Raw genomic sequence first — 14974 nt, 5'->3', positions numbered from 1 at the left:
AACTTGGTGAGACCTCATCTCTACAATAAATAAAAAAACTTAGCTGGGCATGGTAGCACGTGCCTGTAGTTTTGGCTACTTGGAAGGCTGAGGGGGAAGGATCGCCTGAGCCCAGCAGGTTGTCGCTGGGATAGCTGTGAGCATGCCACTACACTCCAGCCTGGGAGATGGAGTGAGATTCCACCTCAAATAAATAAAAAAATAGGCCAGGCTTGGTGGCTCAGTCTGTAATTCTTCACTTTGGGGGGATGAGGTGAGTGAACTGCCTGAGTCCACTAGTTCGAGACCAGTCTGGGCAACTTGGTGAGACCTCATCTCTACAATAAATGAAAAATTAGTTGGGCGTGGCAGCTTGTGTCTGTAGTTCTGGCTACTTGGAAGCTAAGGCAGAAGGCTTGCTGGAGCCCAGCAGGTCAACACTCGGGTGGCTGTGAGTATGCCACTGAACTCCAGCCTGCGTGACAGAGTAAGACCTCAACTCAAAAAATAAAAATAAAAATAACTAAATAAGTAAAAAAGGAGGAAGAATAGATGAAAGAAGTCAGACAAAATGCTGATGGCTATTAAAGCTGAGTAATAAGTTCATGAGGATATATTTTCATGTTTTCTTTTCTATTCTGATGTGTTTGGAAATATTTTTCTTTTTTTTTTTGAGTTGGAGTCTCACTCCTTCGCTCAGGCTGGAGTGCAGTGGCATGCACGCTCACAGTCACCCCAGGGCCGACCTGCTGGGCTCCGGTGATCCTTCCGCCTCAATCTTCTGAGTAGCCAGGACTACAGGCACGTGCTACCACACCAGCGTATTTTTATTTTATTGTAGAGACGAGGTCTCGCCAAGTTGCCTGGGTTGGTCTCGAACCCATGGGCTCAGCCAATCCACTCACCTCAGCCTCCCAAAGTGCTGGGATTATAGGCTGAGTCACTGAGCCCGGCCAGAAATATTCTTATTAAGAAGTTAAAAAAGATACCTTACAAACCTTAAAAATAAAACAACTTCCAGGCAACACTCATTCAAATATTTATTTATTTATTTATTTATTTTGAGTTGGGAGTCTCTGTCACCCAGACTGGAGTGCAGTGGCTGCTCCCGGCCATCGCAGCCTCTACCTGCTGGGCTCTGGCGATCCTTCCGCCTCAGCCTTCCAAGTAGCTGGAGCTACAGGTGTACGCGCTACCATGCCCGGCTAATTTTTGATTTATTGTAGAGATGAGGTCTCGCCAAGTTGCCCAGGCGGGTCTCGAACCCACTCAGGCAATCCACTCACCTCGGTTTCCCAAAGGTGCGGGATTACAGGCTGAGCCAATGAGCCTGGCTTCAAATATTTATTTATGTATCTATTTATTTATTTATTTTTGAGTTGGAGTCTCACTCTGTTACCCAGGCTGGAGTGCAGTGGTATGCTCATAGCCACCACAGCTTTGACCTGCTGGCTCAAGCAATCCTTCCGCCTCAGCTTTCCAAGTAGCTGGAACTACAGGTACATGCCACCATGTCCAGTTAATTTTTTGATTTATTATAGAGACAAGATTTCAACAAATTGCCCAGGTTGGTCTCGAGCCCCTGGGTTCAGGCAATCCTCTTGCCTTTGCCTCCCAAAATGTTGGGATTACAGGTGTGAGCCACTGTGCCTGGCCTCATTAAACTTTTTAATAAAAGCTGATACAACAAGAATGTAATGCTCACCATTCTGATACCAGATGGATAAAAGATAGCTATACTGTTCACTTAGTGTTCCATGAAGTAAAAGAGCATTTAAAATCAAAATCACTTATGAGAGGCTAAGAAGAACTAACATTTAAATGGGCTAAAGTCTAGAAAGCTGGGATCACGGGAGAAACGTTAAGCACATAGAACCATGAATAGCAGTAAGTGCACATGTGATTAACTGAGAGGAAGTACTAACTCTTTCTCTGATTGTAGAAACATTCCACAAAATGTTAAATTAACCAGAACACCCAGTGCAGGTAAACTAGACTTTCTTATAAACAAGATCTCACATGTTAATACATATCTAAACTTGGGCTTGCCTTGACCCAAGTTTCCCGAATGTATTACAGGCTCATTTATCCTCTGTCAAGGCTCTGAGAACTTCTGGCAAGACTCAAATACAAATGTCATGGGAACAACTGAACTGTGCCTTTGACAATTTATTTACAGTTCCTATACCAGCCTGTGGCAACTGATTGGCTAAGTCAAAGTGGATTAAAAAAAAAAATCTCGGCTGGGCGCAGTGGCTCAAGCCTATAATCACAGCACTTTGGGAGGCCGAGGTGAGAGGATTGCCTGAGCTCACGGGTTCCAGCCCAGCCTGGGCAACTTGGGGAGAACTCATCTCTACAATAAATAAATAAACAAGCTGCGCATTGTGGCACATGCCTGTAGTTCCAGCTACTTGCAAGGCTGAGGCAGAAGGATCACTTGAGCCCAGCAGGTCGAGGCTGCAGTGGCCATGAGCAGCGTTCCACTGCACTCCAGCCTGGGCTACAGAGTGAGACTCTGACTCAAAAAAACCCCCAAACAAGCAAACAAACAAACAAACAAACAAAAAACTCCCAAAATACGGCCTATAATGCAAGTTATTAGTAAAGTTAGCAGTGGGCAGCAAGGGTCAGACACAGTGTCTCACGCCTGTAATCTCAGCACTTTGGGAGGCCAAGGCAGGAGAACTGCTTGACCTCAGGAGTTTGAGATCAACCTGGGCAACAAAGCAAGATCCTGTCTCTACAAAAAATATAAAAATTAGCCTGGCATGGTGGTATGCACCTGTAGTCATAGCTACTTGGGAGGCTGAGGCAAAAGGATCACTTGAGCCCAGGTGTTTGAGGCTGTGGTAAGCTGCAATTGTGCCACTGTATATCAGCCTAGGCAACAATGAAACCCTGTCTCAGAAAAGATATTCTTCTGTTGGGGGAGATTAGCAAAATGCACAAAATCTAATTTATCAAGCCAACCAGACAAATGTAATTAAAATACCCTAATTTTGAAAATGACAGCATTTCCAATGTTTCCTCAGTCTTTGGAATTTACATGGAATAAACGACTGGAATAAGACAATAATGGAGATGCATTTGATTAATAAACTGAAGTTCTCACTGAAAAGAACATTGTTGAAGTCCATTCTAATTGTCCAAACAAAACAATATTCTGGATTTTAAGGCATTGGCAGCAAAAGAAACAGGTAACTATTCCAAGAAACTACATTTATTGCCTAAATTTGGACTCCTATTACAAGTTTCAGGTGTACTGGATTCAAGTGTGAGAAGTCACCTCCTGCCTCTGATTTATTACTGAAGAAACCAAACTGTTTCCAAAGTTCATCAATCGAAGAATAATGTTAACATTTCCCTCAGTATCGAATTTAAATGCTTAACCAGTTAAGCAGATCAGAAATACCACTTGATACAAGAGCCTCTCTCTTTAGTATCTCCTAATGTCAGGAAATATTCCTTTTTAAGCTTACACTGCACCTTCGCCTTTATTTTCACTAAGAGGCTTATATCATGCCCTTGCATGCCATATTTGTCTTCAGTGAAGACACATTATCAAGATCTAATGTCTAGACAGGCAGCTCACCCAATCCATCAGAGAGAAAGATTTTTAAAGTATGTAAATATTAAATTCTAGCCAAAAGAACATAGCAAAGTCAATAACTAAAATTAAAACAGACTTCGGATGAGACACTAATAAACTAAAGAACACTATTTTGAAAGAAATGGGTTACAGTTTGAGGGAATCTTTTTTTTTTTTTAAATAGGTCTATTTCCTCTGAAGTTCCTGCATTAAAAAAAAAAGGCCAGGCATGGTGGCTCATGCCTGTAATCCCAGTACTTTGGGAGGTTGGGGAGAGAGGACTGCTTTAGGCCAGGAGTTCAAGACAAGCCTGGGCAACATAGCGAGACCTTGTCTCTATTTTTATATATTAAAAAAAAAAAAAATGAATTACACTCTGTATAGTTATTAAAAACCATGCTTTATTTACTGACATAACACAATATCCATGATATGGATGCAGCTGGAGACCATCATTCTAAGTGAACTATCACAGAAACAAAAAACTGAATAACGCATGTTTTCACTCATTAGTGGGCACCAAATATTGGGCACATAGTCACAAAGGTGGAACAAAAGACACTGGGCACTGCTAAAAGAAGGAGGCAGGGAAGGGGATAAAGAGCACACAACCACCCATATGGGGAGAGAGGGCTCGCTAGAAGCCCAAACCCTGCCTTCAAGCAATTTATTTATGTAGCAAATCTTCACATGTACCCAACAACTCTAAAGTAAATTGAAAAAAGACATTCATGAGAAACTGTGAAGAAAGTAGGTTTTAAAACAGTATCTATATTTTTATTGCATTTTTGTAAAAACAAAACAATGCTCTTGTAGATTCCTTTTCTTCTTCTACCTATATCTATATCTATATGTGAAAGAGACCTCATCTCTACAATACATAAAAAAATTAGCTGGGTGTGGTAGTTCTGGCTGCCTGGAAGGCTGAGGCAGAAGGATAGCCTGAGCTCAGCAGGTCAATGCTGGGGTGGTATGAGCGTGCATGCCACTGTACTCCAGCCTGGGCAACAGTGAGACTCTGACTCAAAATAAAATAAAGAAAAAAGAACTTTAATTAAAATTATATCAAATGTACTGAAAATTCTTAATTTCCCAGTTTTAAAAAAATTAAATGATTGGTCTTTAATAATGTACAACAGTACTATAAAACCACTCCCTTTGTTTTACCAACTACAGTTTTCCTAAATACTAAAGTTAATGCTTGATACCTGTATTTGAAACACGGAGCTTCCCTAAAGAAAAATATTTGCTTCATCCTACTTTCTATGCTAAAGCAAAATGTAGGATTTGGTTGGGTTAGTAAAAAAATATAAAGGCAGGACTTTCAGTTGACTGTCAAACTTTTAACCTTATGCACAAATCCAAAGATAAGAGTTTTAGCATTCCAATTTTGACTCAAAACAAAAGTCTTTGCTTTGAGTCTACAAATGCTCCTTTCAGTTAGAAAAGTGCTAATTTGTCCAAAGACATACAATGCATTCACTCATTTTCTTGAAGATGACTCACTCAATAATCTGAAACATAATGACTATGTGTTTGTAACAATTCAAAACAACTGCAAAATGGCTTGTCATCTGAACTCTGAATTAATCAGTTACATTTTCTGAATTTATATTTTATAAATATAAGGCAGCTGAGGCTGCATATTTTAGGAGGGAGAGAAAACATTTAATTGTCAGCTCTGCCTTCCTAACTGCTTCTTTCATGCTCTCCCAAGTCTCATGTGGTTAAAATTATTTTAATATTTAGATGCTCAAACCAAAGTCCAGAAGATTATGAGTGAGAAAAGGATAAAGTTAGTGATGTTAAACCTCAACTTTAGCTTTACCAAACCACACAATTTTTGGAAGCTATCAGCAAATATCTGTTGGGCATCCAGCGTGTGCAAATGACTGTTGTACTCAAAGTGTCACTCCTGGACCAGCAGCATCAGCATCACTTGGAAACTGGTTAAAAATACAAATCACCACTTCTGCTCCTTCACCAATCAAACTTAGTAAGTGGAGTCCAGCAATTGGTTTAGCCTTCCATGTGATTCTGATGTACTTGAGGATCATTGCTTTGGATAACTAATACTTGGAAAACTGCACTCCTCACTCTCACCCTGCCCTCTGGCCATCTTTGTTCACTTTTAAAGAATTAAGAACAAGCCAGCTCGGTGGCTCAGTCTGTAATCCCGCGTGGCTGGAAGCGTGCCACTGCAATCCAGTCTGGGCAACAGAGTGAGACTCCAACTCAAAAAAAAAAAGAAAAAAGAAAAAAGAATTAAGAACAAAGTATATCAAGAAATACACTACTAGGGAGGCTGAATCAGGAGTCACTTGAGCCCAGGAGTTGAGGCTGCAGTGAGCTACGATCAGGTCACTGCACTCCAGCATGGGTGACAGAGTAAGACACCATCTCTTTTTTTTCCTCGACCTGCTGGGCTCCGGCGATCCTTCGGCCTCAGACTTCCAAGTAGCTGGAATTACAGGCACACGCTACCACGCCTGGCTAATTTTTTTGATTTATTGTAGAGATGAGGGCTCACCAAGTTGCCCAGGCGGGTCTCGAACCCGCGGGCTCAGGCAATCCACTCACCTCAGCCTTCCAAAGAGTGGGATTACAGGCTGAGCCACTGAGCCCAGCTGACACCGTCTCTTAAAGAAACAAAGAAATACAGAAAAGATTTAGATAAATGTATGATGTTACTTTGGTTAGAAAATAAAAATTAAGACAAAAATTAGGATATAAAATAATTAAAAAGATTCCTTTAAATTTTGAAAGTAAACTGGGTGCAGTGGCTCACACCTGTAATGCCACCACTTTGGGACTCGAGACCAACCTGGGCAACATGGAGAGACCTCGTCTCTACAACAAACAAACAAACAAACAAATAATTAGCTGAGTGTGGTGGTGTGTGCCTGTAGTCCAACCTACTTGGAAGGCTGAGGTGGAGAGATCGCCTGAACCCAGCAGGTTGAGGCTGTGGCGGCCGTGAGCATGCCACTGCACTCCAGCCTGGGTGACAGAGTGAGATTGCAACTAAAAAAATTAATTAATTAATTAATTTTGAAGTAAGTTTCTCAACAAAAGTTAGTGCCTATGTAAAGATGGCAATAGAGGCAGTATTCAAGGAAAAGGAATGACAAAATTTAAGTGCAGAATGATTAAGTGAATGAAGAACTGGTGATTACCACAGTGTTCAGAGGCCTGATCATCAATTTTCCAGTCAATCCTGTATTCTACTCATTATCTATCTTCCTAAACAGGAAGAAGAGATTGAACTACCTACGCTTTTAATGTGTCTGTGGGTCTCAATTTCCAAGTAACCACTGTAACTTAAAATGACTCATTATCACACACCTGGATTATTGTAGTAACTACCCAGCAGGCTGCCCTGATTTAAAATTAACGCTTCCTCCTCTCTATTCTGTATTAACTTCTGAGGAATCTTCCTTAAATACTGTAGCTGTCCCAGGTCTTTCCTTGACTCAAAAACCTGTAACGTTTCACAACTGCATACGACCTCTAGTTAGTAATCTAGAGGATCAGACAGACAATGTAAACGAATGAAGTAAACTACATGAATATCAAAAGAGTAGAAATACTTTTCAGTTTCTACAGAGAAACATGCTCATCCCATTTTTGTTTTTCTTTTACTAAAAGTACTATTATAAGCAAACTAAGTGCAGGAATGATAACAAATAGTGATACCTGACTTCAGGACACAACAGGTTATGTGGGAATTACAGTAAATCAAGAACTCATGCTACATCTCCCTATACCTCAGCCTAGCCAAGTTTTGCCATGTAAGAATAAAGACCTGTGCTGCTAGAAATTTTTTTTATTTTTGAAGACATGCCCAAGTCTGGATTTTATATGATACTCAATTTAAAAATTATGGCTCACACTTAAAAAAAACCCCAACAATAACAGCACTGTGTGATCCAAACAAAACATATCTTTGGCCCTATGGGCTGCCAGTTTGAGACCTCCAATTTAGAGCATAAATTCATATTTGCCTGCCTTGTTTTCTGGTATCTATTTTTCCTATCATAATAATTCCTTTACTTAGGCAGCATTTTATACTCTTCAATATGTGTTCATGTCCATGTGATCCTCTTAATTGTGAGAGGTCGTCAGGAGATGAAGAAACAAGTACAGACAGGGTAAAGTAACTTACTAAGGACCTAAGTCCAGGTCTCTTGAGTCTGAATGTAAAATCAATCCTGGGCCATTTCACTCCCTCCTTGTCCTTCCCTATGAGTGCTTTTGCTTACGTCCTCATCTAGAATGATTTCTTTCTGCCAATTCAAATCTCATTATCCTTCAAGATCTAACTCAAGCTCCACTTCTACCTAAACCTTTTTCAACTAGGTCAAATCCCCAAGTTTTTCCTTTTTCTGAACTTCCATGGTTATTATAGTCAATAACTAACAAACTAGCAATTATCAACACTCCTGAACCATCAAATTATTTCATATCACTTCACATTAACTTATACCCCCAATTAAATTCTAAGCTCCTGGATGATGAGGACATGCCATTCTTCTTTCCTCTTTCATATATTTCCCAGCGCTGAGTTGGGACGTAAAAATGGACAGTCTTTGAAGGAAGAGAATTATGATGATACTACTAACTTACCAGCCTGATGTTATCTTCTGGTCGAAGTAATATGAACATTGCTTGGAGATGCTGCTGGAGATCACCTGGTAAAATTTACAAACCAAAGGATAATTATTTGCCATTCTAATGTCAACAGAGAAGATTCCTTCTACCTTAGAGACTTTTGTAAAAGAAAGTTCTGATTCACTGAAGGACTCTAATTAGACACAGAAACTAAATAATATGATTATTGACTTCTTTTTAAATGGAAAGAGAGAATGATAGACTGCATCTTTATATATTCACATTTAGTCTACACTATATAAAAAATGTATGCATTTGAGACCCATCTCAGTTATGTATTATGGTGGATGCTCATGAGAGATCTGTGGGTGAGATCTGGCTGGGCTTTCAGACCCACTGCAGGTACGAGGGCATTTTGAAAATGAGGGTTGTGGCATGGTATTAGAAGAATTATCCATAACCTTTAAAAAGTTAACCATTTTTGTCATTCCTATCTCTATAATAATAATCTTCAGTTGCACTTAACCTAAGAAGATTTTTAGATTATTCATAAAATAATGCTGTAGTTTAAAATTATTTCAACATAAGTAGATGATATTCAAATGAAAGTATGTATTAAATACAGCATATAAAGGACATATGTTCTCCTGATCATATTAATACATGCTTTAAAATGTATTAAATTAATCCTCACTTGTTCTTATATATTTTATAAAACGAAGTTGAAATTTCTTCCTATTAAACTATTATAGACTTTCTCATATTCCCTATTCCATACTAGAAAATCTGAGGCTTTGGCTAATAGGAGATAATTAGATAACATTCTGTCACAAATGATGACAATCTGAGAACAAAAAAACTTCATTGTTGCCCCTCAGGTCCAGCCAGTTTTAAGAGTCTAAGGGACTGACATAGCCATGTAATCATGAATGCCAGTATAACTTGTTCTCATATTGGTCTTGGAATCTATATATATAATTTTCCTCTAGTTAACTGCATAGTTGTTAATAATGAGATGAAATACTGATATATGCAAGAAGTAGACAGAGGCAGGAAAAAAAAGTAGGTTGGCAAACAGATGTGTTTGTCTAATAGGGCAGTAAATTTGAAAGCCTTTCCTTTTTCCTCCCCTCTTTCCCATCTCTTAAAGCATAGTTTTCTTGCCTTTCATTTCACTGCTGGTTTCTGACTAATTCTATTATTGTAGACTCTTTCAACTTTCTTTTTTTTTTTTTTGAGTTGGAGTCTCACTCCGTTGCCCAGACTGGAGTGCAGTGGCACGCTCCTGGCCATTGCAGCCTTGACCTGCTGGGCTCTGGTGATCCTTCCGCCTCAGCCTTCCAAGAAGCTGGAACTACAGGCACGTGCTAGCACGCCTGGCTAATTTTTGATTTATTGTAGAAATGAAGTCTTGCCAAGTTCCCCAGGCAGGTCTCGAACCTGCGGGCTCAGGCAATCCGCTCACCTCAGCCTCCCAAAGCGTGGGATTACAGGCTGAGCCACCCAGCCCGGCTCTCTTTCAACTTTCAAAATCAAAAATGAAAGTCATTATGTTTGGCCAGATCCATTCTACTACATTTCAAACTTGAAACACAGTTTAAGTTTCATACTCAAGAACTAGTGTAGGCTCCTAGATATAAACCCAAGAGAAAGGAAAACACATGTAGCCGGGCTCAGTGGCTCAGGCTGTAATCCCATGCCTTTGGGAGGCTGAGGTGAGTGGATTGCCTGAGCCTGTGGGTTCGAGACCTGCCTGGGCAACTTGGTGAGACCTCACCTCTACAATAAATAAAAAAATTAGCCGGGTGTGGTAGCCTGCGCCTGTAGTTCCAGCTACTTGGAAGGCTGAGGCAGAAGGATCGCCAGAGCCAAGCAGGTCAAGGCTGCGGTGGCCGGGAGCAGCCATCGCACTCCAGTCTGGGCGACAGAGTGAGACTCCAACTCAAAAAAAAACAAAAAACAAAAAACAAAACAAAACACAACACATGTCCACGCAAAAACTTCACAAATGTTCATACAGCATTATAATTGCCAAGAAGTAGAAACAACTCAAATGCCAATCAGCTGATGAGTAGATAAACAAAAATGGATAAATTATCCACAAAATAGAATATTATCCAGTCATAAAAAGGGATAAAGTACCATTACATACTATAACATAAGTGACATTTGAAAACATTATGCTAAGTAAAAGAAGTCTGACTCAAAAATTCATTTATATAATTCAATTTATATGGAATATCCAGAATAGGTAAATCCATAAAGACAGAAAGTAGATTAGTGTGGTCGCTTAGGGCTGGGGTCGGGGGTGGGGTAGGGAAGGGAAGGTAAACAGGGAGTGACTGTTAATGGGTATCAAGTTTCTTTCTGGAGTGATGAAAGAATACTTTTCTTTTTTTTTGAAAGCAGGATTTATTGAGAGGATAGAAATGCTCCCACAGTGGGAGGAGACCTAAAGGGGCTGCCCGATAAAAGTATTCTAAAATAAGAGCTGTGCACACTTGGTCAGGCAAACTTGTAATTCCAGCACTTTGGGAGGCTGAGGCAGGAGGACTGCTTGCACTGAGGAGTTCAAGACCAGCTTGAGCAACGTAACAAGACCTCGTCTCTACAAAAAATAAAAAAATTAGCTGGGCATGGTATGCATGCCTGTAGTCCCAGCTACTTGGGAGGCTAAGGCAGGAGGATCACCTGAACCTAGGAGTTTGAGGCTGCAGTGAGCTGTGGTCATGCCACTGCACTCCAGCCTGGGTGACGGTGTGAGACTACTACTCAAAAAAAGTAAATAAATAAAAATAAAAACCATTGGATGAATTATATGATATGTTAATTATATCTCAATAAAGCTGTTAAAAATTAAAAGAACAGGCTGGACAGGTGGCTCAGCTTGTAATCTCAGCACTTTGGGAGACTGAGGCGAGATGATTGTCTGAGCCCAGGGGTTCGAGACCAGCCTGGGCAACTTGGTAAGACCTCGTCTCTACAATTGAAAAAAAAAAAAGCTGGGCATGGTAGCACGCATCTGTAGTTTCAGCTACTTGGGAGGCTGAGGCGGAAGGATCGCCTAACCCCAGTAGGTAGGGGCTGCAGTGGCCACGAGTATGCCACTATACTCCAGCCTGGATGACAGAGTGTGAGACTCCAACTGAAAAAAAAATAAAAATAATTTAAAAAAGAACAAGTATAAGGAGATAAAGTGTTAGGTATATACAATGAAAAGTTACTAGAGTTGAGTTACAATTGAATTAAACAGCTGAGGCTTTCTAAAAACTAAGTTTCCTTCTGTCTTATCAGGAGAAATAACCTGAGAAAAGGATTTTCAGGATGCTGAATGTCTGGAGGAGACCCTGAAATAGTAGCCCAAAGTTCCCACTTTAAACACTACTGGTCCAAAGTTCCAAAGGTCAGACAAAAGGCAGAAACCCTACACCTGCAGTAAGGTTTCTTTTTTTGAGTCGAAGTCTCACTTTGTTGCTCAGGCTGGAGTGCAGTGGCATGCTCATGGCCACCGCAGCCTCAATCTGCTGGACTCAGGTGATCCTTCTACCTCAGCCTCCCAAGTAGCTGGAACTATAGGTGTGTGCTGTCACACTCAGCTAATTTTTTGATTTATTGTAGAGACGTGATCTCGCCATGTTGTCCAGGCTAGTCTTGAACCCGTGGGCTCAGGCAATCCTCTTGCCTCTACCTCCCTAAGTTCTGGGATTACAGGCATGAGTCACCATGCCGGGCTTATAATAAAGCTTCTTATGTCAATTGGTTATGTGGAAGCTCAGGTGTGTCAGCTGCAAAAAGTATTGCTATAAGCAAACTGGTTATATGTCCTACTTGGGAAACTGTTCTTCACAGAGTCTAGTAGAGGCAAAATACACTTTTCCATATATTTCACTGCTAGTAGCTAAATTTCAGACTGATTTTTAAAGATTTTTCTTTGTTTCCCCTTTAAAATATTGGCAGACATTCACTCATAATATCACTTTTTGATTGCAAAATAGTATTTGGATATTTTAAATGTAGCCCAGTTAAAAAATTCTAACCAGTTCAAGAAACATACATAAGAAACTACAATTAGTCATAGCAAGCCCTTGATCTGCTCTCAATTCTGCCACCAACTTTCAGTTACTACAAGCTTAGCCAAGGCAGCTTCAGTTTATGTGACAGTCTGCTTTTATGATGTGAGTTTTTACTCACACTGCCTCATCTATTATGCTCTAGATGACAAATCAAGTCCATTCAGCATGTGTAAAATCGGCTTTTCTTTTTAGTATGTCAAGTAGAAACCTGACTAGCAAGGCTGAGAGTGGTGGCTCATGCCTGTAATCATAACAGTTTAGGACGTGGAGTCAGGAGGATTGAGCCCAGGAGTTTAAGACCAGCCTGGGCAACATAGTGAGACATTGTCTCTACAAAAGAATCAATCAGCCAAATGTGGAGGTACATGCCTGTAGTCTCAGCTACTCAGGAGGGTGAGGTAGGAGGATCACCTGAGCCCAGGAGGTTGAGGATAGCAGTAAGCTATGATCATGTCACTATATTCCAGTCTGGACAAAAGAGTGAGACTGAGACTAAAAACAATAAACCAAAAAGAAACATGGGTGGCAGTTGAACCTGGAAGTTTGACCAAAGAAAAAGGCTAACCAGGGTGAGCTTTAAAAGTCACTGACCCCACTTACTATTACATGTCACAGAGCAATTTGCCTAACATTTTAGTCAAACATGCTGGATTTAAAACAGTAATTTGTCTTCTTTTACTGTAAGGTATAAATATTCACACCAAACAGAAATGCAAAGCTTAGCAAGGTCTACTTCCTCTGTGCATTTATGTTTTTTGAGGAAGTGACTTCCTTCCCCCCAACCTCTGGTATTGGTCATCGAGGGAGAAGGTTTTAGAATGTATAACCCAAGCTAAATTCCAAAAGAGCCCCACTCCATCCCTCCGTGCCCTTACTCTTTAAAAAATTTCCACAGTTACAGAGTTTTGGGAGGAGGACAATACTGTCCAATAAAATGGACTGCAATTCTGAGCCGCTACATTTGCAACAAGACGAAGGCCTGAACAAGAAGTAAGGCAGCCACTAAAATAGCTGAGATTCTATCTTGAATAGAGGTAAATTCAACTACTGGCTCAACGGAATCCAGTATTTCTAGCTTTCACTTTGGACACACACACTCAAGATTTGCAGTCTTCTTTGTTTCCTTCCTAGTAATTATAATTTCTTCCACTTGCAGAGGTCACAAGTCATCAAAGTGGCACATTTATGACAATAAGCAATCACTTCTTTGTATAGTATTCATTAGGATTAGTGTCCCTGTTGATTTTTCCCCCCAAATGACAAAAGTCTTTCTGGTAGAAGAGAAGCATTAGGTTGATTATCTTCTTGGAAATCTCTCTCCTTAGGACACATTTTCTATGATTCTTTTTAAATCTCATCACCATAGGTGTGCTTGATTTTGGAGAAATCCAATATAGGAAATATAATGCACATACATTATATTTCTAAAATCAGACTCTTATACTCATTCCTAGGTGAACTCATATTTGACAATTCCTTGTTTATAAAAATCCTCTGGGTTAAATGTCCAGTATTTTTAGTATATACACCTTTGAGAAACAAATGCTGGCATTTAAGAAATGGTATTTTATTATTATTTTTTTGAGTTGGGGTCTTGCTCTGTCACCTAGGCTAGAGTGCAGTGGTACAATCACACATCACTGCAGCCTCAAATTTCTGGGCTCAAGAGATCTTCCCATCTCAGTCTCTCAAGTGTCTGGGACTACAGGCATGCATCATTGTGCCTGGTTAATTTTTTTCTTTTGTGTAGAGATGACGTCTCACTGTGTTGTCTAGGCTGGTCTTGAACTGTTGGGTTCAAGTGATCCTCCTGCCTTGGCCTGCCAGACTGGCATTTTAGTATGTGATATAATGACTTTTGTTATCACAGCAATAATAGTAAGTTTACTTTATTTACTTAGTAATATTTTATACCTGTCTCCTCAGACCGCAGAAAGATAAGAATTTTAATCTCTGATTAGTTAAAATAATTTTGCATAGGATCCAAGGGAACACCTGAACATTTTAGCTATCAAACCTTAATTGATAAGTCACATATGGCTTTATTTGAGTATTTTTGTACTTTTTGTTCAATAAACAAAAATTTATGAAATATCTACTTTGTGTGTAAGGAAGGCATACTGCAAAGTGCTAGAAAAATGGTCTGTGAGGGTAAAAAGTTATTATAACACAGTATATAAAGCTTTCTTTCATTATTAAAAAACTGTTGGAGAAATAGGGATGAGATCGTCAGTCTTTTAGAACAAAACAAAAGACAAGGTTACCAAGAAAGGAATAGTAGCGGGCTCAGCCTGTAATCCCGCGCCTTTGGGAGGCTGAGGTGAGTGGATTGCCTGAGCCCGCGGGTTCGAGACCCGCCTAGGCAGCGAGATCTCATCTCTACAATAAATTAAAAAATCAGCCAGGCATGGTAGCGCATGCCTGTAATTCCGGCTACTTGGAAGGCTGAGGCGGAAGGATCGTTGGAGCCCAGCAGGTCGAGGCTGCAGTGGCCGGGAGCGGCCACTGCACTCCAGTCTGGGCGACAGAGTGAGACTCCAACTCAAAAAAAAAAAAAAAAGAAAGGAATAGGCTTTAGTATGTTGGAGATGAGAGATGTTAACAGGGTCACATAGAATGTTACTTCTGGAAGGATTCTTAGGAATCTAATATCCCCTACTTCAGTTTGAGGAGAAAGTATCTGAGACCCACCTATGTCCACTGTTATACCTAAAATTAG

At 40.2% G+C, this 14974-nt stretch overlaps 1 protein-coding gene across 2 annotated transcripts in view; it reads right to left on the bottom strand.

Annotated features, from left to right (window-relative positions):
• SSH2 (slingshot protein phosphatase 2) overlaps positions 1-14974 on the bottom strand; it is a 293047-nt gene that overhangs the window by 57441 nt on the left and 220632 nt on the right. For both annotated transcript variants that reach the window (XM_008059339.1, XM_008059340.2), the window contains one exon: positions 8198-8262. In XM_008059339.1, coding sequence (XP_008057530.1) covers positions 8198-8262 — 65 coding nt within the window. The remainder of the gene's footprint in view (positions 1-8197; positions 8263-14974) is intronic.

Source organism: Carlito syrichta, unplaced genomic scaffold (assembly GCF_000164805.1).
Source record: "Carlito syrichta isolate Samal-C Ts95f unplaced genomic scaffold, Tarsius_syrichta-2.0.1 Scaffold304000, whole genome shotgun sequence".
Lineage (NCBI taxonomy): Eukaryota > Metazoa > Chordata > Mammalia > Primates > Tarsiidae > Carlito > Carlito syrichta.
The sequence above is the reverse complement of the archived record's forward strand: the minus strand, read 5'-3'. Positions and strand labels throughout refer to the sequence as shown.